General features: G+C 52.5%; 1 protein-coding gene across 1 annotated transcript; it reads left to right on the top strand.

The window, feature by feature from the left end:
* Positions 1 to 183: 183 nt before the first annotated feature.
* On the top strand, positions 184 to 14,571 carry LOC119093412 (stress-induced-phosphoprotein 1). Its single transcript, XM_037216366.1, has 14 exons — positions 184 to 304; positions 1,360 to 1,487; positions 2,876 to 3,085; positions 3,998 to 4,154; positions 5,558 to 5,752; positions 6,352 to 6,410; positions 6,444 to 6,503; positions 6,892 to 7,018; positions 9,189 to 9,331; positions 10,265 to 10,442; positions 10,840 to 11,001; positions 11,636 to 11,739; positions 12,370 to 12,533; positions 13,979 to 14,571. The coding sequence occupies exons 2-14, from the start codon at positions 1,470 to 1,472 to the stop codon at positions 14,049 to 14,051; spliced, it is 1,650 nt and encodes a 549-aa protein (XP_037072261.1). The 5' UTR covers positions 184 to 304; positions 1,360 to 1,469; the 3' UTR covers positions 14,052 to 14,571.
* The last annotated feature ends 4,620 nt before the right edge of the window (positions 14,572 to 19,191 follow it).

Below are 19,191 nucleotides of genomic sequence, written 5' to 3'. Positions count from 1 at the left end.
CACGCAGTTATCACTCTTTCAGAGCCGTAAAAAGCTGTCCTCAGTGACGTCACAGTAACTCTTTCTAAAAATGTTAGCAAGTCGCTGAGTAACTACGAACCGCCTGCCGTTTGTTCCAGAGACTTCTGGGCTAAAACCGAACTGCAAATCTGCGCTGTGTAGACATTCGGCACACATTTCCTCGCGTTAGTTGTGCTGCGTGGTTACATCGGCTGTGGGGTGCTGGCGTGGGCGCGAAGGGAGCTGGTGTGGTAGTTTGGGAGCACGCCATCTTCATCTGTAGTGCTAGAAAAAGTCGAAACAGGTAATTGCATTTGAGCAGGTCTTGATTCCCGCGTAGACGCTAATCAACAGGATGGGGTCCGGGGGATGCTCTCGTCACACTGGCAAGTTGGCCGTGAATTAACTTCGATTTATATTCCATTTTGGAACGGGGCTTCTATGAATGTGTTCAGTTATTTTGTAGATATGCATGCAGCTCAGTAATTTATGAGTGTGAGCAGTCCTAATGATTAAAACTGTTCTTGGCTCCAGACATTGCATATAATGATCTGCGACATGGCTGTGCATTTGATGCATGTGATGGATCATTTGTGCTTAAAGTAAAATGTTATTCAGTGATGAAATGGGAAGTTTTTTGTATTATGTGCATTCCAGAGGCAATATTTGTGTTAAAGTTCTGTAACTTATCAAGGACATCAGGTCTGTTTCGGCCTTTACTCACAAGCTAATATGTATATTTTGCATATATTTGCAGATGCCATATGGGTTATTATGATTTTTGTTCATATCATATTGCTCAATTGGGTTGTAGAAATGGGAACATGCTTAAATGTCCCAGTCAATCCATTAACAGTACTAAAGGTCAGCAATTACATCCACATTTTTGAAGACATTAAAAATAGAATAGAAATAGCTGGCACAACATGACATGGACATTGACCATTTTTTCCTGTGCCATGTCTATCCAATTGACCTTGAATAGGCCAGGTCTGACACCATTTAAATATTGACCAACCTGTCAGAATTAATCTGCGCAATGACTGATTTAAAAATAATGCAGCACCAATGATAATCAGTGCCATGGAATCAGCCACTGTTAAATTTTTTATGTTACTCTTCAAAGTGAACTAATGATAATTTCACACCTGCAACAGCATTCACAGTACAAAGGACGTCATCAAAACATAAAGCTGATCATTGATTTGTTTACGGATTCCACTGAACTTGCCTTGAACCAGAGAACCAGACTAGTCCTGAGCACCTATACTTTTCCCCCACAAAGGATGATTTTGGAACACCCTGCAGTTCCTGTTTGGAAGAAGTTGGCATATGATCAATGACTGTTCTCTTTTACAGAGTAGTGGCCTGGAGCTGAATACAGACACCTGATATTTGGATGCTGATATCTGGTGGTTCAACTTCTGCTGCATATTTGTGATACTCAAGAAGAATACAGTGTGATTGCCATGGCTGACAAAGGAAAGGTAAGGATGAAACTTTGTGAAATACTGTTGGTGATATTTTTCAGGAATGCCATACTTAAGCTTATGATGGAACTGCAAATTGACAAAAGAATAATATAGAACGCATATTCTGGCACGGTATTCACGTGAGAATGTGCAGCGAGTAGATGCAGTATTTTGTCTTGCAGTTGCAGTTTTGTCTTGCCATAGGCACAGGCATGATACAGTTTGCTGGTGCCTTGTTGGTAGGTTGGTGTTTCAGCATTTCAGCCGGCAGGGGCCAGAAACCATTGCTTGCATCAACCTGTATGTTGTCTATTGCTTCATGCGTTCAGGGATGTCACTTGCTAAAACTGTTTGGAAGTGGGCTTAGCCAAAAAGGTTGAACACCCTATCCCCAAAAACCTTCTCTAGATTTTGTTCACTTGAATTAGCATCCTTGATGTTGCAATAAAGAAATGTTTTGATATTTTGTATATTCAAAATTGTGTTCCTGATTAAGTTTGACTTCTGATTTCTAGTAAATGGGAACTCCTGTTTTGTTAAATGCTCAGAATGGGATGTAACTCACAAAAAACATCTCAGTAAATCGTAATAAGAAATCACTGAATACTACCACTGTTGCTGATTGTGTTGTATATCCACCACAGTCCTGATTATGTGACAAATCACATGCTACTGTGAAGGAAAACATACTTCAGCTTTTACCTTGGCTGCCCTGTTCTCTTATAAGCTGTTGTGTATTGCAGTCAACTGCTCTTTATTCCAATCCAGGCATTATGAGGTGAAAACTAGTAAAACATTTGGAAGCTGGCTTTACATATATAGGCATTAGGAGGGCAAAAACATTAGGTACATACAGGATGCTTTTGGTGCAAAATTGACATGCAAGTACTTGTAGTGTGTAAGGTGCCTTCCACCTAGCATATAAATAGTTAAGATAATTAAGCTGTTTGCTTCTGTTTTCTCTCCTGCCCTATGCATTGAGGGAGCTCCGAGAGGCAGGTGGAGGGAAGAAGGCTCTAGTCAGCATCTTGGGGAGAGGCAGGCCACCCTAAAAGTGTATAGGTGATGCCTCCACCCGCATTGAATGCACGCCAGATTTGTTTCAGGAAAATGTTGCCCCCTTTTAACTGATGGGCACTCTGGCTGCTGCCACTATTTTGTTATCTTGTCAAATAACATTTGCCCCATGCAATTTTTTCTTCATTTCTGTGCCCTTACACAACTTTTGAGTGACATGTTTGCCATGGACAAACAGTAGTTGGCATAGCATCACCATTTACCATGAGGCTTACATTAAGGAGGCATCGGATGGCTGTTGGTGTGGTGCTGGCGTCGCCGCCTGCTGCCTCGTCGGGGCTTCACCCTGCAGCTGGCCTGATAGACTTCACTGCTGTGCGTCGCAGGCCGAAGAGCTGAAGAAGCAAGGCAACGCGGCCACGGCGGCAGGTAACCATCAGGAGGCGGTGCGGCTCTACTCGGAGGCCATCCAGGCCGACCCGACCAACCACGTGCTCTGGAGTAACCGGTCGGCCGCGCACGCCAGCCTGAAGCAGTACGAGGCGGCGTTGTCCGATGCCGAGAAGGCGATCGAGCACCAGCCCGACTGGTCGAAGGTGCGCGGTGCAATAACTAAAATTGATTTCGTTAAGTAAACAACATAAAATCACGGACAGATGTGCAATAATACCACTAGGAGCATATGACGATATTCGGTTCTGGAAACATGCATCAGCAACACAGCGCCACCTCTTGACAAGTTGGAAGTACTACAAGTGGGTCATTCCATCCACTGTAGGGGAAATTTTGACACGGCTAGTCTGGCGGCGGCTGACGACGTAAAGACGTGCCACGACGCAACCAAACGATGACGTATTGAGGAGCATGTATACTAAATAGTGAAAACTAGTGGTGTAGAGCTGTCTTTTGCACCGAAAAGAAACCGATGTAATTTTACAAGTTGGCGTCTTTCATCATGTCTGATGCTTGCTTCAGTATCTTAAAATGCAGAACATTCACATAAATCCGCAAAATGCCCTAAATAGTGAAACTCGCTCTACAAAACTAGCAAATCAACTAATTAAAACCAACACTAAAGTACTGTTGAGTCTCCAATAGCATCCCATTGTTGGCATATCGCACCACTGCAGATGCCCGCCCTGGACACCCAATAACTATCGCAATCGGTACTCCCCGTGACTTTGGAACCACTTAGTAATATGGGATAGACGCACTTGGAACTGCACTGGTGAAACGGATGTGTTTAAGTGCAGGGCCTATGGACGTACAACAGGGAGCAGGACGACCGTGTAGTGGCGGCATCTTGATTGACCATTGACGTCATTCCCGTCACCTGTGGAGTTAATCATACATGAATCTGATCTAAACTACTGACTGCAATGCGAGATCAGTAAGTCCTGGCACACAGATCCGTGTTTTTGTTCGGTCGTCGTCCGCACTGGACACCGTGTTATGTGCAGCGTTGTCGGACAGCGGTGAGTGACGGGTGGGCGGGACCCTCTCGGCAGGGCTACTCCAGGAAGGGCCTGGCGCTGGCGTACCTGCAGCGGCACGCCGAGGCGATCCAGGCGTACGAGGAGGGACTGCGGCGCGAGCCCGGTAACAGCTTGCTCCAGCAGGGTCTGCAGGACGCCCGGGCCGCACAGCAGGCCAGCCAGTCGGCAGGTATGTAGCCCACAGCTCCGCTGCCGGCGGCAGCCGACTCCACGCTGAAGGGTGTCGCCGCTGCGCCCTCGGCGGCTAGGGGTGCTGGCGTCCGGTCGGCCGGCGTGCCTGTCCGTTTGAGGGCACCGCGCGCCACCTGCACACCAGTGTTGAGTGCCCGAGGGAGGGCACCGTCATGGGGGCAGCTGGTCTGGAGTCGTCATGGGGGCAGCTGGTCTGGAGGGCACCGTCATGAGGGCACCGCCCGTCATGGGGGCAGCTGGTCTGGAGTCGATGCTGGTGCCACATGCCGCACGCTTCGGTGAATGGCAGGCTGTTCTGTACTCCTGTGGAGTGCGTGGCGGGGGTCTGGCCACTGTCAGCCTGCCAGGCTTGCGTGCCATCCTAAGACACGCGCCACATCAGCCGCGCGCCGCGGGTCGAGCTGGTTCGGCCGGCCGCCCAGGTCAGTGGGTAAGTATCGCAGGTCCCACCAGATGGTGACACCGTCGCGTCCAAACAGTGGGAGCTGTTCAGGTTGGTTTTGCGTCTTCAGATGTGACATGCCTATTGATGTTAATGAGCGATGCTAGATGCCCTTACACCCAGCGTAGTATCCTAGCCATGTGAATTTGAATGCGAATGGGGGAGTTTCTAATTTGGTTGCCATTTTGTTGGTACTTTATGACATCTACAATATTTATAGTATTCCAAACGTAGTGGACGCCGATAACTTGGATTAGTGTTAGCGATATATTACTTCAGTAATGTTTTCCGGGTAACGTGTTTCCACGTGGCACACACAAAGGATTCCCGTCGTCTGGGCTCTTGTCTCCGTGGAAATGCGACCAGGATTCAGCATGCCATTTCAGGTGTCAAAGGCGGTTTCTTCCCTTCGTGGATGCCATATCATGACTCCCAAAAGACATCGGTCAAAAGCTGGAGTGGGAGGAAGTGAACACACTAGCATGTGTATCAGATGCGCAGTGGACAGTTTCCGAGACCTCAGGACAATCCCCGCCACGAGACTGGGCCTCAGGACAATCCCCGCCACGAGACTGGGCCTCAGGACAATCCCCGCCACGAGACTGGGCCTCAGGACAATCCCCGCCATGAGACTGGGCCTCAGGACGATCCCCGCCACGAGACTGGTGTCGAAGTGCGAATTACTGACCAAGCGCACCGTTTAAGCGAGAAGACATACCGCAACTTTCTACGCGTGGAGCTTAGCATAGCTTTTTGAGCCCCGAGTATCTGCAGGCAACCTGCCACAGTGTCAGATATTCACACCTGTCGAACACCTTCGAGTTCACACTGTTTCTGTTGGGTCATGCTGCGCTGCAGCGTTGCCCGCGTATATTCGCCGTTGTTCGGTGGCGAGCCTGGGACACCGTTTGGAGTTCTGACTTTGCGTTTGTTTGCAGGACCCGGAGGGGCGTTCCCGAACCCGTTTGCAGACCCCATGCTGATGATCAAGCTGGCCACCAACCCGAAGACAAAGCACCTGGTGGAGGACGCCGAGTTCATGGCCAAGCTGAAGATGCTGCAGGCCAACCCGACGATGTTGTCCAGCTGTCTGCAGGATCAGCGCATCATGCTGGCCCTCGGCGCGCTCATGGGTGAGACTTTTGGGAGTGGCACGGGTCGGCTGCAGAGGTGGCGCTCCACGGGTCGGCGTGCGCTCCGCTAAAGCTGATGGCGGCGACACCAGTTGTGTGTGAGAGCCGGTGACCTTGGGCCTGGCCTGGGCTGCTGTAAGTGTGGCTGTGCGCTCCGCTAAAGCTGATGGCGGCGACACCAGTTGTGTGTGAGAACCAGTGACCTTGGGCATGGCCTGGGCTGCTGCAAGTGTGGCTGTGCGCTCCACCAGAGCCGGTGATGGGGACGCCAGTTGTGTGTGAGAGCCGGCTGACGCCGGGTGTGGCCTGGGCTGCTGCAAGCGTGGCTGTGCGCTCCGCCAGAGCTGATGATGCGGACGCCAGTTGTGTGTGAGAGCCGGCTGACGCTGGGCCTGGCCTGGGCTGCTGCAGGCGTGGACCTACAGGCGGGCCCCGGCGCCGATGATGGGGACGCCAGTTGTGTGTGAGAGCCGGCTGACGCCGGGCCTGGCCTGGGCTGCTGCAGGCGTGGACCTGCAGGCGGGCCCCGGCGCCGATGATGGGGACGCCAGTTGTGTGTGAGAGCCGGCTGACGCCGGGCCTGGCCTGGGCTGCTGCAGGTGTGGACCTGCAGGCGGGCCCCGGCGCTGATGACGAGATGCGTGACGAGTCGCCGCCGGCCGACGCCAAGCCGGCTCGGCCGCCGCCCGGACGACCGGCGCCCGACAAGCAGGAGAGCGCGGCGGCGGAAACATCGTCCGAGCAGCGCCAGGTCGGTCGAGTGGTGCTCCTTCCCGGAGCAGCGCCAGGTCGGTTGAGCGGTGCTCCTCGGAGCAGCGCCAGGTCGGTCGAACAGTGCTCCTTCCCTGAGCAGCGCCAGGTCGGTCGAGCAGTGCTCCTTCCCTGAGCAGCGCCTGGTCGGTCGAGCGGCGCTCCTTCCCTGAGCAGCGCCAGGTCGATCGAGCAGTGCTCCTTTCCAGAGCAGTATCGTATGGGAGCGTGTTTATTGTGTTTATTGCACCTGTCAGCTTTTCATTCAATAAAGTTGCTGAATGGAAGTTCAAAAAAGTTTAAAACATTCAAAGAAATTCGTTCCTTCATTCAACATTTGTTAGACTGGCTGTCGATATGGCGTAATGACGCTGCGTGCGCTACCGCAGGCCAAGGAGCAGAAAGAGCTGGGCAATGCTGCATATAAGAAGAAGGACTTCAACACGGCAATACAGCACTACGAGAAGGCGCTGGAGCTGGACCCCACCGACATGACCTACCTGCTCAACCTAGCAGGTCAGTGGCACGGCCATACGTGCGCATATGGGGAGCAAGTTTTCGTGGAGGCACTTGATGAGTGTAAAACAGCGAAATTTTTATGCTGGGTAATTTTTGGTTTCATTTTTTTCCCTTACGTAGCTTTGTTTGAAGTCCAGCAAATGGAATAGATCATACAAAAGTAGCCGTCAATTTTTCAATTCACGGCTTCCTGATTAAGCTTCTCGACATTCCGCTTCCATTGCCGCTGCTGGGTAGCCAGCTTTCTGCGAAAGTCCGTCACAAAATTTGTATAATTTCAGTAGTGCAAGCTTGTAGCGGAATATGTAGAGAGCTGGTCTGCTTAAACATTTGCGGAACATGGGATTATGCGCAAACTGTTTGGCGGAACCTGTCGCGTTTCAAAAAAGGAACAGGGAGAATTTGAAGATGCTTACTGGAGAAGTTGCAAATTGAAAACTGGGTGTTATGTTTGTACAGCTGTTTCATTCACCGAATGTGAAACACTTGAGCTGTGAACGCAAACCAGAAAATGTGGCCATGAAGCTCAAAGCACGTGCATACATATACACGCACACACACATATCCCTGTCTGTCTTTATTGATGTGGATATGTGTAATACAGATACATGTACCACTGGATACCATGAATATGACTTTTGTTAGTTTGCTCTATTCCCTGATGTTGGATGCGACATTCAGTGATGTTAACAGATAGCGTGTCTGGTTCCGATTGTGGGGCGTGGAGTGGTCAAGAACTCTGAATGGTCCGTGTAAACTGACCACTCGGGATTCATCACTGGAGCCACTTATAAGCTGAATGGCACAGGTATGATGGTTATAACGCATCGTTTTCAAGTCACGAGGGTGGCATGGTGGACTGAGCGAGGGGGTCACAGCCACGAGGGCTATCGATGGTTATCATGTATATGATAGCATAACGTGACGATCGAGCCAGACACCTGTGGGACACCCTTACAACTGGTTATGATAGCATAATCTAACGATCGAACCAGACACCTGTGGGATACCCTTACAACTGGTTATGAGCGATGCATTGGTGCGCCCATCATGTATGATGTTCGGTTGCCAGAGGTTAACTGGAGCGTTTACGACGTAATCGTAAGTCTCGTGAGCTGATTCAGAAGTCTCATTGCATGGAAGTTGGTTTGCTGTGAAGTGTTCGTCAACGAACATCGCAAGAAAGTTCGCAAATCTCACCGTCTGAAAATTTATCTATTACGGGACTGGGCAAGCTCGGCAAAGTTTCTCGACGAAATCGACGAGTGCATGGTGGCGTCCGCTCCAAATAGTCGTTGGATGGCCGCTGGGCGTGGCTAACTGGCTAGACGCCACATGAAAAGCTGGGTCCCGGATGGACGCTGTCGTGGAAGTTCTGTGCTAAGACCAAAGCGGTGGAAATTGTGCTGCGCGAAGCCCCACTGCGTTTCGGACCTTTTTTATATTGTTTTAGCGACGCGTCCTTTACATCCAAGACGCACGTAGTGCTACAAAATATTTGTATTACACTTTTCTTCTTCCTGATCGCGTCATTCACTACATTGATGAAGATGCTATGACAACAAAGAGCTGATATTCCGACCAATAGTTTGGGCCCCCTTCGATGTCAAATAGGCTGCTAGCTTTTGAGATTCATTGGACCAAGCTGCTCCCTTTTTCTTGCATGGAACGCAGGTGACACTCGTCGCAAACGGATAGGCGTAAGCTTTTGATTATTAGTGTTTCTCCACCGTATTCCTCCACCGCGGTCAATATTTTAGCCTGCTCTGATGTATGGCGAGGGCGGCCGGCAGCAGCTGTGTACGGCAGTGTGACGCGTGTTGCGCAGAGGCGGCAGTCTGGCTGGGCGTCGGCTGCGGTACAGCCGTGGCCGGCAGCAGCCGTGTACGGCAGTGTGACGCGCTGCGGAGAGACGGCAGCCTGGCTGGGCGCCGGCTGCGGTACAGCCACGGCCGGCAGCAGCCGTGTACGGCAGTGTGACGCGCTGCGGAGAGACGGCAGCCTGGCTGGGCGCCGGCTGCGGTACAGCCGTGGCCGGCAGCAGCCGTGTACGCCAGTGTGACGCGCTGCGCAGAGACGGCAGCCTGGCTGGGCGCCGGCTGCGGTACAGCCGTGGCTGTTCTGAGCACCGAGCCGATGGCCGCTGACGCGTGCCGCCCTGTTGCAGCCGTCCACCTGGAGGATGGCCAGTACCAAAAGTGCATCGACACGTCGCTCAAGGCCGTGGAGCTGGGCCGTGAGAACCGTGCCGACTACAAGCTCATCGCCAAGGCGTTCTCCCGCTGTGCGCTGGCGTACAGCAAAATGCAGGTGAGTGGGCAGCGGGCCGTGGCTGTTGCGGCCGAACCCCGATTAGGCTCGCTCAAATGACGTGCCACCCCGTGCGTTCTGGTCACGCTGCGGACAAATAGTGCAGACCATACGGTGATAAAAGTTTGTTTATTCCGTGGAATCTGTGCCAGAAAACGTCGTGCTTTGTGGGTCGGAGCCTTAGTATGCGTTCTGTCCATGGCTGTGGTCAATTTTAATAGCTCGTTGTGGCATGGCACGCCTCTGTGACTCGCCTTGTATGTGTGTCCCGACTCACGGCCGGACAGCCGGCGGGTCGTGCTCTGCCCGTCTCCGCTCCAGCTGATGCGCGAAAGATCCCGTGATCACGCGCTAGATTGCTGGGGCAAATTCAAGTGTTTGGAAACAACCCTCGCGAACCAGGAGATTCTTTAGTATCATGGAATGGTCAGACAGGGTCCTAGTACACGGGTGGAATAATCGTTCGAACTGTGGTCCTGGTCTGGTGTATTAGTATGCACACAACGTTGTAGTCAGTTACTTGTCCGGCCGTCGTCAGCTGTTATTGACCCCTGTGAGGGACTTATGGATGTTTGGGCCTCAGTCATTTACTCGTCTCGACCCGAATTCTCTGATTGGAATATCCGGGATTGGAACTAAGGTGCCCCGATAACGAGTCCCGCGCTGCAACGATTGAGCTCGCCGCGAAGGACTAGAAGCGAACTGTTAGTAAAAAAGGCGCATCGTCAACCAAAGTCAATGTCATCGTCATGGTGGTCATGGTCATCGTCATCTACCGTTTACCATCGTCAACCAACGTATGGCGGATTTCTGTTCTTGTTGGCGTATCTGCCTTCCACCTGGCATTAGAGATGTCAGGTGGGTACGTGTGGCCTGATGGGGTGGCGCGCGTGCCGGCCGATGCCTGACGCCCGTGCGGTGGCCGGCCGGCAGGACTACCAGCAGGCGAAGAACTTCTACGAGAAGTCGCTGTCGGAGCACCGCACGGCCGACGTGAAGACCCGCTTGTCGGAGGTGGAGCGGAAGCTGCGCGAGCAGAAGGAGGCGGCCTACCGCGATCCGGCCAAGGCCGAGGAGGAGCGCGAGCGGGGCAACGAACTCTTCAAAAAAGGTATCCCTTTCGCTTTCGGTAACGTCATGCAGTTCAGATCGCTAGCAGTCGCGCTCGCTGGCTGACGTAAGCAAAAAAGCACGATGCCTTCTTACACAACGCATGTATGCTTATCAGTTTGAATGGCCGAGCTATAGCCATTTCGGTCCTGTCTTTTGACCTTTCAATGTTAATATGTGCTGTGTCAGACCTTCTCCCGTTGATATTTCGCCATTCGTAAACTTCAGGTTGTGATTATCCCTTGGGCTTTTATTCAGTCGTTTTCGGTTATTCGATCAACTTTCTTCTATTTGTATCGCTCTCCACATCACACATCATTTCCTGTCAACTCCGACGTTCACCGTTTGCATGACCATCATGACGCCATTTTATTGACGAGCGTGCTGGCTCACCGCAGGGAACTACCCGGAGGCCATCAAGGCGTATACGGAGGCGATCAAGCGGAACCCGGACAATGCCAAGACGTACAGCAACCGAGCGGCCTGCTACACAAAGCTCGCCTCCTTCGACCTGGGCCTGAAGGATTGTGACGCATGCATCAAGCTGGACCCCACCTTTAGTAAGGGATCGGCCATGTGTTGGTGGCAGATGCTGGACCCCACCTTCAGTAAGGGATCGGCCATGTGTTGGCAGCAAATAACCTAAGGGGCTAGCTAAGTGGCATATATGCGTGGTTATGCTTGCGGCCGTGTCGTTTGTTCAGGGTTGCACCAGCTTGCCCGTGAATGTGGGTGGTGGGCGTTGCGTCCAGACGATTTCTTGTCGACGACTCAGTAGTTGCAGCCATTCAGTACCGTACCGCCGGCCGCACCATGCGTGTGCGGCATTGTCACATGCCAGTGTGCTTCAGAGTGTCTGGTGAAAATGTGCCGACACCATGTGGCCTGGCCTGGAATACTGCAGGTGGAACACGGTTAACTTAAGAGCACGCTCAAGGATTTTGACGAGGTGCTCGTTTACAGCAACGCATTTCCCAGCACGTGTGTGCCAGTTTCGTTGTGCAGTGGTCTTTGCGGGCTTGGTTTGTCTGGAAACATACGCCAGGCAACACGCTGTCGCATTCTGAATGTTTCTGTGGTATTGAGTAACACTGCATTGATGAGCGCATGTGCCATTCTCATCAATGGTAGTGTTACTGATGGCACAACAATGCATGTGTTGTAGCGCTCTCACCACGACGCGTCCTTTTGCAGTCAAGGGACACATCCGGAAAGGCACGCTGCTGAAGGGAATGCATCAGTTTGACAGGGCTATGGAGGCCTTCCAGAAAGCTATCGAACTGGACGAAAACAACCAGGTACAGTAGACCGGTCGTGCTTGAGTCGGTGCGGTACCTGGAGAGCCGTCTCAGCTGCCGGTCAGCTGGGGTGACTATCGCGCTGGGAGCGGGATTGACCGGGCCGGTGTCGCGGTGGGAGCGGCATTGACTGGGCCGGTGTCGTGGTGGGGGCGGCATTGACTGGGCCGGTGTCGCGGTGGGAGTGGCATTGACTGGGCCGGTGCCGCGCGCGGGTCGGGATTGACCGGGCCGGTGTCGTGGTGGGGGTGGCGTTGACTGGGCCGGTGTCGTGCCGTCTGTCGGCCTCTGCTGCCGGTCAGCTCGGGTGACTGTGTCGCGCTGGGAGTGGCATTGACTGTGCCGGTGTCGCGGTGGGAGTGGCATTGACTGGGTCGGTGTCGTGGTGGAAGTGGCATTGACTGGGTCGGTGTCGCGGTGGGAGTGGCATTGACTGGGCCGGTGTCGCGGTGGGAGTGGTATTGACTGGGTCGGTGTCGTGGTGGGAATGGCATTGACTGGGCCGGTGTTGCGCCGTCTATCGGTCGCGGCGGCCGGCCAGTTCGCGCCGAACGCGGCCGTCACAGGCGCTGCCTTCCGACGTGGTACCTGAAGCTACGAACGCGCGGCTGACTGGCCTGACGTCTTCAGGAGGCCATCAACGGCTACAGGGAGTGCATGGTGTCGATGGACAACGACCCAGACCAAGTGAAGAAGCGGGCGCTCTCCGATCCCGAGGTCCAGAACATCCTGAGCGATGCCAGCATGCGGCTGATCCTGGAGCAGATGCAGGACAACCCCAACGCCGCCAGAGAGTACGTGACGCTCTGTACACGCGATGGTCCCTGACCATGGGGTCCTAATCATTTCCGCCAAAACGTCTAAAAAGTGGTATCTTTTTTTCGGCGCGACGAGCTCGTTCTGGAATAAATATTGAACAACAAAAATATGCCGAGCGCGCACTTTGCGCTTGCGGGTAAGCATATGAATAGTTCACAGGCGGCAGTCGACTGATCAGATTTGGTCCTGGATATGTGTACGTTAGAATGTGAGTGAACACTCCAGAGCAGAATAAAGACAGGCTGATAGTCCGGCCCGTCATGCAAGCCAAGTGCTTTCGAATGGGTCGGTTCAAATTGATTTGCAACGGGGGCGTAGGGCGAACGGAATCTGACCTGGACTCGCAACTTACGGACGCGGACACGGTCGTGCTTCTTTGTCCCACGCTTCCCCACGCCTTTCCCAGCCACCAGCGCCTACACCGGCCGCGGCCGGTCGGCTTCCGAGTCACCGACGCCTGCATGCCGGACCATCGAAAGCACGGGCTAGACCGGCTGTTATGATCATCTATCCATGTGATCCCGTCATTTGCCGCGTGGGATGTCCGGTGGAGCGGTGCCCGTGCAGTGACGGCAGAGTATATTGCATTACCTTGTGTATGGTCAGGCTGCTGGGAGTCATCCGGTGACCACCGTGGTATTGCCCCGGGCTGGTTCTCGTCTCGATGGTTATGGCAAGCCTCCTGCTGCTCTCAGTTCTCATGTAATGCTCTGCTCATAGACGCTGAAATGTGGTGCGGTGTGTACTGGTACCGTACGGTAGCCATGCGGCCGTGTATAGGATGCCGGTGGCTTAGGGATGAAAACTTTTTCCCTTTTTTAAAGTGGGGGATAGCTTATTTTATTACACGTGTTGCATTGAACTCCTTCGGGAGTGCGATAACCGTAAATGCTAAAATAATCATGATAGGCTCTGTTTAGACGTGGTAAGTTTATGTTCATATTTTTGGTGCTCATAACAGCAAAATGGGGATTGAAGAATGGCTGGTGATAGGCTGCCTTATAGTGTCATCAGGAGTAACAAGTTTGCAGGCAGCTTTCCATTAGGCCATCGGACTCTTTTACCCCATTTTGTTCAAACCCCGGGTTTGGTACAATTTGGGCAATAATCGTTAGTAGCCCCCGCCATCTGTTTCACCTTACTTGTCAATCGTCGTCTGTCTTTGACCTCTCTCCCCGTACGTCCCAGAAGGCGACACAGGTAGATGTGCAAGCTGTTAAACTCCGGAAACGAACTGTCGGGTGCACGTGAGGGGTTCAGGCGGGTAACATTGGGCGTGCCATGTTGGGTTTTCATGACAGGATGGGCTTAAGTGCCAGTCATTGTGTTTATGCTAACGCGGTAACGGCGTGTCTCTTACTGCAGCTGGTGCGAAACGAATAGGTCTTGATTTTTTTACAACTGACCGTGGCCATTGCAGACACATGAAGAACCCGGACATCGCGGCCAAGATCCAGAAGCTGGTGCAGTGCGGTCTGATTGCCTTCCGCTGAGTGGTGCTGGGCGCCGGATCGGATCGGAGCGTGCGTGCCGCGGCCTCCGCCAGCCGGCGAGTGGCACCAGCCCGGGCCCCGGCTGGTGCCGTGACACTAGCGGACGGACTCGGGGACCGGACCGCGTGCCGGTCGCGCCGCCGCGCGCCGCCGCGCCCCCGCGGGCCGTGTCGACCGCAGTGGTCGCCGCAGGTCGGGGGGCCGCCGGCTGCTCGTTTGCCCGTTGATTTGGCCTGTCCAAGTAACACGATACATTCGCGCCAGACCTGCGTTGGCCAGGCGGGCATAGCCAGGTGAGGTGGGCTGGCGCTCGTTAAGCGTAATATACCGACATTGCCGGACTCGCGTCTGTGGGCGACCGGCCCAACTCCGGCTTCTTTGGCGGCACTGTTCAGCCAGCCTAGTGTACCAGCCCACGAGAACGCGGAGGCGCCGGCTACAGAGCGCCGACTCGTGGCTTTTGTCAGTGTCACGTGCACGGTGGAACAGTGTCAAATTACACAGTGAGGTTCGTGCCGAGGATATTTTTTGTATCGCCGGCGGGACGAGGATAAGTCGGATGTCACACTGGTCAACAGAAGATGAGTCGAGTGGCACGCTGTTCAACAGAAGTATTTCATTAAATGTGCTGCCTGCCTTAGCCCTTTTGCTGTGTGGTTTTTCTGGCTCTCGAGGGGGGGGGGGGGGGGAACCTGGGCGATGGACAATATTGCGTAACTTGCACTACTTGCGCCATTCGCCGTCCGCCGTTGCGATGTGCGCGCAAAGGAGGTCATGAAAACCCATGGGGATGCTTCCGACCATATACTATGTCTAGCATGTCAAGTTCCAGAATGATCGCAAGCATGCCATGTCCCGCCTCCCATAAACCGGGGACGGGCCGTAAATGGATGGCGATGCAGCATCTTTCTCTACGTGCCTGGGCATGTTTTTCCTGCGACCTGACTACAGACGCAGTGTTGAGACCGGAGGTTCGGTGCACTGCATGATTTTGGGCGCGGGAGCGACGCCGGGACCAAAAAGCCTTGTTTGATCGGAATCGAAAGAAGTCCAGGAACCTTAGTGTGCGGAATTGTTTGCTTTAAATCTCAAGGCCCGATGAAAAGTAAACAATCCAACATGTACCGGGGCATATTGTGGAATGTGCTCATGCCTCGATCATTTGCTTATGCTACGAATGGGTCTCTCCGCAGTCGGTTGATAAACTTGGCATACAAATAGGCGGTTATTTATGATATATAAGTCGTCTAAAACTAAACCAGCGTGGCACCAAAGCTGACAGAAGGCACGTACGAAGATACACCCCTACGCCGTATAATTTGGCGCAACATCATCACATTTCAGCGCTACAAGATGCAGTAATGCTGTCGGTGTTCTATGCTCGTGCCGGTGTTTCGTGCGAGCGTTCCTGTGGACGAATACAGCTGGATCCCAGAGCCGGGCCCTCCGAACGGCACCGGCGCATGACGGCACCATCGGCCACGCTCTAGCCTCGTCTCCCTCGCACCCGATCACCTCTGCACATCGCTCGCCTCCCAGCCGACCGCAGGATGGCAGCGCCTCCCACTTTAGGACGGCAGAGGGCCAACTGGCGAGAACATCACTGCTCCCCCAAATGATCAACGGATGATGGGGAGCATGCACCCAAGGACAAGCGTGCGACGCGTAGAGAGATGGGTTTTGTTATTTCCAGCGGGTTGGCGCGTTTTGTGCCGCATCTCGGCACCCAGGATGCGATACCACTCGTTTGTGGCGTGCTCTGATAGCAAATGGAACGGGCAATCACGTGCAAAGCACATGGTCATAAGTATCACGTGTCACGTGCGCACGAACTAGCAGGGTGGTTCTGCCATTTCCGACTGTTTTTTCCCCGTTTTGTGCCATATGTCGGCGTTCAGAGCATCTAGGGTCGTGAATCCATTTGCAAAAGGTGGACAAATAAAACGACGTTTTAGAGAGAACGCAGCGAAGGAAGTGTGCAAGCGCTCTATTTCTAAATGAAGTGTGAGCAGTAACGTGTAGTATTGCCTGGAGGATCTATCTGACATCTTGTGAAGGCTCACCCATAACAGTGTACATATTTCCTCAACACCACGTCGACCCACCCTGTCACCCACATAATGTGGACGCCTATATGTTAACCAACCAGTGGAGCCCTCTGTCCTACACCAACTCGTTATCCATTCGTAATTAGCTCTGCCTACACCTAACCCACCCTTTGATGTTTTGCGGGTCATAACCTCTACATTATAAGAAGGGTCCATGAAAGGTTCTGTCCGCCTCAATAATTCAGCTGGTCTTAGCGCCCACCTTCTGTTTCACTCATCAGTGGCGAGTTGGTTTTGAGTCGCTTAATGCACTTGCCGTTTGCTTGTGGCTGGGAAGTCCTGCGGTATGTGGCGGCAGACACGTTTACGTTGAGGTGACGTTAGAGGGCAGCACTGAGCGTGCTGAGTATTGTGGGACGGAAAGTTTTATCCGCAGACTTGCCGTCTACGTTGAGGTGACGTCAGAGGGCAGTACTGAGCGTGTTGAGCATTGTGGCACACAAAGTTTTATCGGCAGACTTTTGCCGATGACGCGGATTTCTACGGGCGGACGTTGGGGCAGCACTCACACGACTACTGATCAGCGCGGAAATTGATCTCAGGAATGCATCTTATGAAATAGTTCAGAATCAATGTTCAAAAGGAAATGGGATTTTTGTATTACTTTGCTTACAAACTTGGGGTCTCCACTGATTGTTGCGAAAAACGTGCGTTGAGCTAATAATGATAAAAACAGGCGCGTTAGTAAGATTGTGTAGGATATATTTGAAACATCTAAATAGTATTTCGTGGAAGTCCTACTCATGCTGGTGTCCACACCCCCAATTTTCTCAAATCTCAACAGACCGTTTACCCATTTGCCTATTCCTTGTGGGTACCCACGGGCTTATCAAACCTGGTAAGTTTTCTGTTCTGGCGCACTGTGATTGAGAACTGTATACCCAAAGCCTTGTTTTAATTAGTTTCACTCTATAAAAGGAAACCTTGTAAATTGCGCATTAAAAAGGATTTTGCTCGACCAGCTTCTCTCCTCCTGCAGGATATCTTAGCATTCATCTATGCATTATGTATATATATATATATATATATATATATATATATATACATATATGTATACATAGCACGGGCATCCCCAGCCTTGATTTGTTCGTGGACAGACAACGTCATTTGACCCGTTAACGCGCACATTTTTATTTCGTGGTCAGGTGTGTGTCGTAACAAAATAAATATTAAATCCATTTGCACAATTTTCGACAGCAAAACCGTCCCCGGAGAAAAGCATGCAAGCGGCGCGAGGTCCGGTTCGAAATCAGATCCAAACCCACACGCCAGTGCAATCCCAGCCCGATCATTCATTGGCCGTGACAAGCTGAAAGTGCAGGGCTTGTGCAAATATCACGTGACCTATCGTGACCTGGTTTTATCCGAGCTTGGCAAAGTTGTCTTTCTACGGATGGAAAATAAACGTTGCATAGTTTTGAAATGGAGTAGTCGAACAGAAACTCAATACATGCGTCTTCCCCTTTGTGTGCATTCATGCCCGAGGACATCTTTTCGGAAAATTTGTACTACAGATCAGATTTCGTCTGACCTAGGTCGATCAACCGATAGGCTCAGAAGGAAATAACGACAAACGCTGCCACATCTGTTAGTTCTCCAACTTAATGAAAGTGGGAAAGCCTACTGAATAGCCATTTCAGTCAATGCCCTTGAGCTAAATCACGTGAAAACGAACCCGAAGCCAGTGGCTTCAAACTTTGAGCGGAACGCAAGTCGGCAGCCTCGAACATGAAAAATTCGATGCCCAAACCCGGAAGCGCTGGGCTTGGACACGTGCCTCCCCCCCCCCCCCTTCCCCTTAGCCTCTTAGGTTCTGTGAGACCCAAAGGGTCACTCGGGACCCACGATTAAGGACCCGAAAGGCCTCGAGGCCGGAGGTCGTAGGTTCAGGGGCGCGACCCGCAGGGCCGGGAACTCTAATTCCAGCCGGAAGGCTCTGCGCCCTGATCAGGGGCCCCTGGGTCGATAAGGGCCCATATGTCACTCAGACCACCAGTAACGCATAGTCGGCCTCGTGGCGGCATGGGCCTGAGAGCCCATTTCCTAAGCAGGGACAAAACAGGAGCTAGCGATTTACATTGCTTGAGAGGGGGGGGGGGGGCAACGCCTAACGGGGCCATGTGTTGGCAAGGGGCCCTAAGTCAACCAGAGGCGGCGTTCGAGGAGGCTCGGAGAGCCTGGAGGGCCCACCGGATCCGACGATCAAAGGTTCGATTGGAGGGTCCAGGGGCACGAAGGGCTTTTTGGAGTCTTATCCAGGCACTCCGGCCTCCGGGGACGAATCTGTCAGCGAGCCAAGGGCAGTGTTCGATGAGGATTAGGGAACTGTCTGCTCACTTCTGGGCTGGCTGCGGGCGATCAGTGATGTTGCGTTGTTGGGGGTTCCTGCGTCGACCCGAGGTCAACTGCGACCTGCGCCTGTCAGAAGGCCTCCCGCGCCAGAGAGGGCACAAAGGTGATACGATGTTTTCCTCCAAGGGCATCCGGATCGGCCAGGGGATCCCTCCCGTGTCGTTAGACTGACAGCTGGTGGACACCCCGCGGTGGGACGGAATGGTTCTACAGCCCCCGACCAGGAACAATAATGTGCCTCCCAGTGTACTACCCAAGGTGGCCTTTTTCTGGGAAGGAAATAAAGGGTTTCATTAGCGTTGAATGTAGTCGGTCGAAATGAATGATTTCAAGTGTATAGATATAGTTCAAGCTCATTGCAAAACCTGATGTTTCATCTTTTTAGTTGCGTAAAAAACAAAGGCTTTCTTAGAACGATGGAATTTTTAACTTGCCCATAAAGAACATCTATGTCAACTGGTTGTAGGGCCATAGTCCGTCAAACTTGACCCTTATCTGTAAGCTCATTTGAAATTTGGCGAGTGCCATGCGTAACGATGGGCGGAAAATCGGCTTCATTTGATTGACAGAAGTTGCTTCACTAGTTGGTGTATTTCAATTTCGCAAACAGCATATTATTCACCAAAACAAGTCGCATCTTTTGTTAAACCATCAAAGTTACCAGTCACGGTAACAGGGCC

The sequence above is a fragment of the Pollicipes pollicipes genome, unplaced genomic scaffold (genome assembly GCF_011947565.3).
Source record: "Pollicipes pollicipes isolate AB1234 unplaced genomic scaffold, Ppol_2.1 Scaffold_4002;HRSCAF=4701_pilon_pilon_pilon, whole genome shotgun sequence".
Lineage (NCBI taxonomy): Eukaryota > Metazoa > Arthropoda > Thecostraca > Pollicipedomorpha > Pollicipedidae > Pollicipes > Pollicipes pollicipes.
The sequence above is the reverse complement of the archived record's forward strand: the minus strand, read 5'-3'. Positions and strand labels throughout refer to the sequence as shown.

What these genes read in the sequence shown, in the direction of transcription:
- LOC119093412 (XM_037216366.1), top strand. An exon ending in GGCCCTCGGCGCGCTCATGG is followed by an intron (nt 5,753 to 6,351) that starts GTGAGACTTTTG and finishes GGGCTGCTGCAG; the next exon opens with GTGTGGACCTGCAGGCGGGC. An exon ending in CATCGTCCGAGCAGCGCCAG is followed by an intron (nt 6,504 to 6,891) that starts GTCGGTCGAGTG and finishes GCGCTACCGCAG; the next exon opens with GCCAAGGAGCAGAAAGAGCT.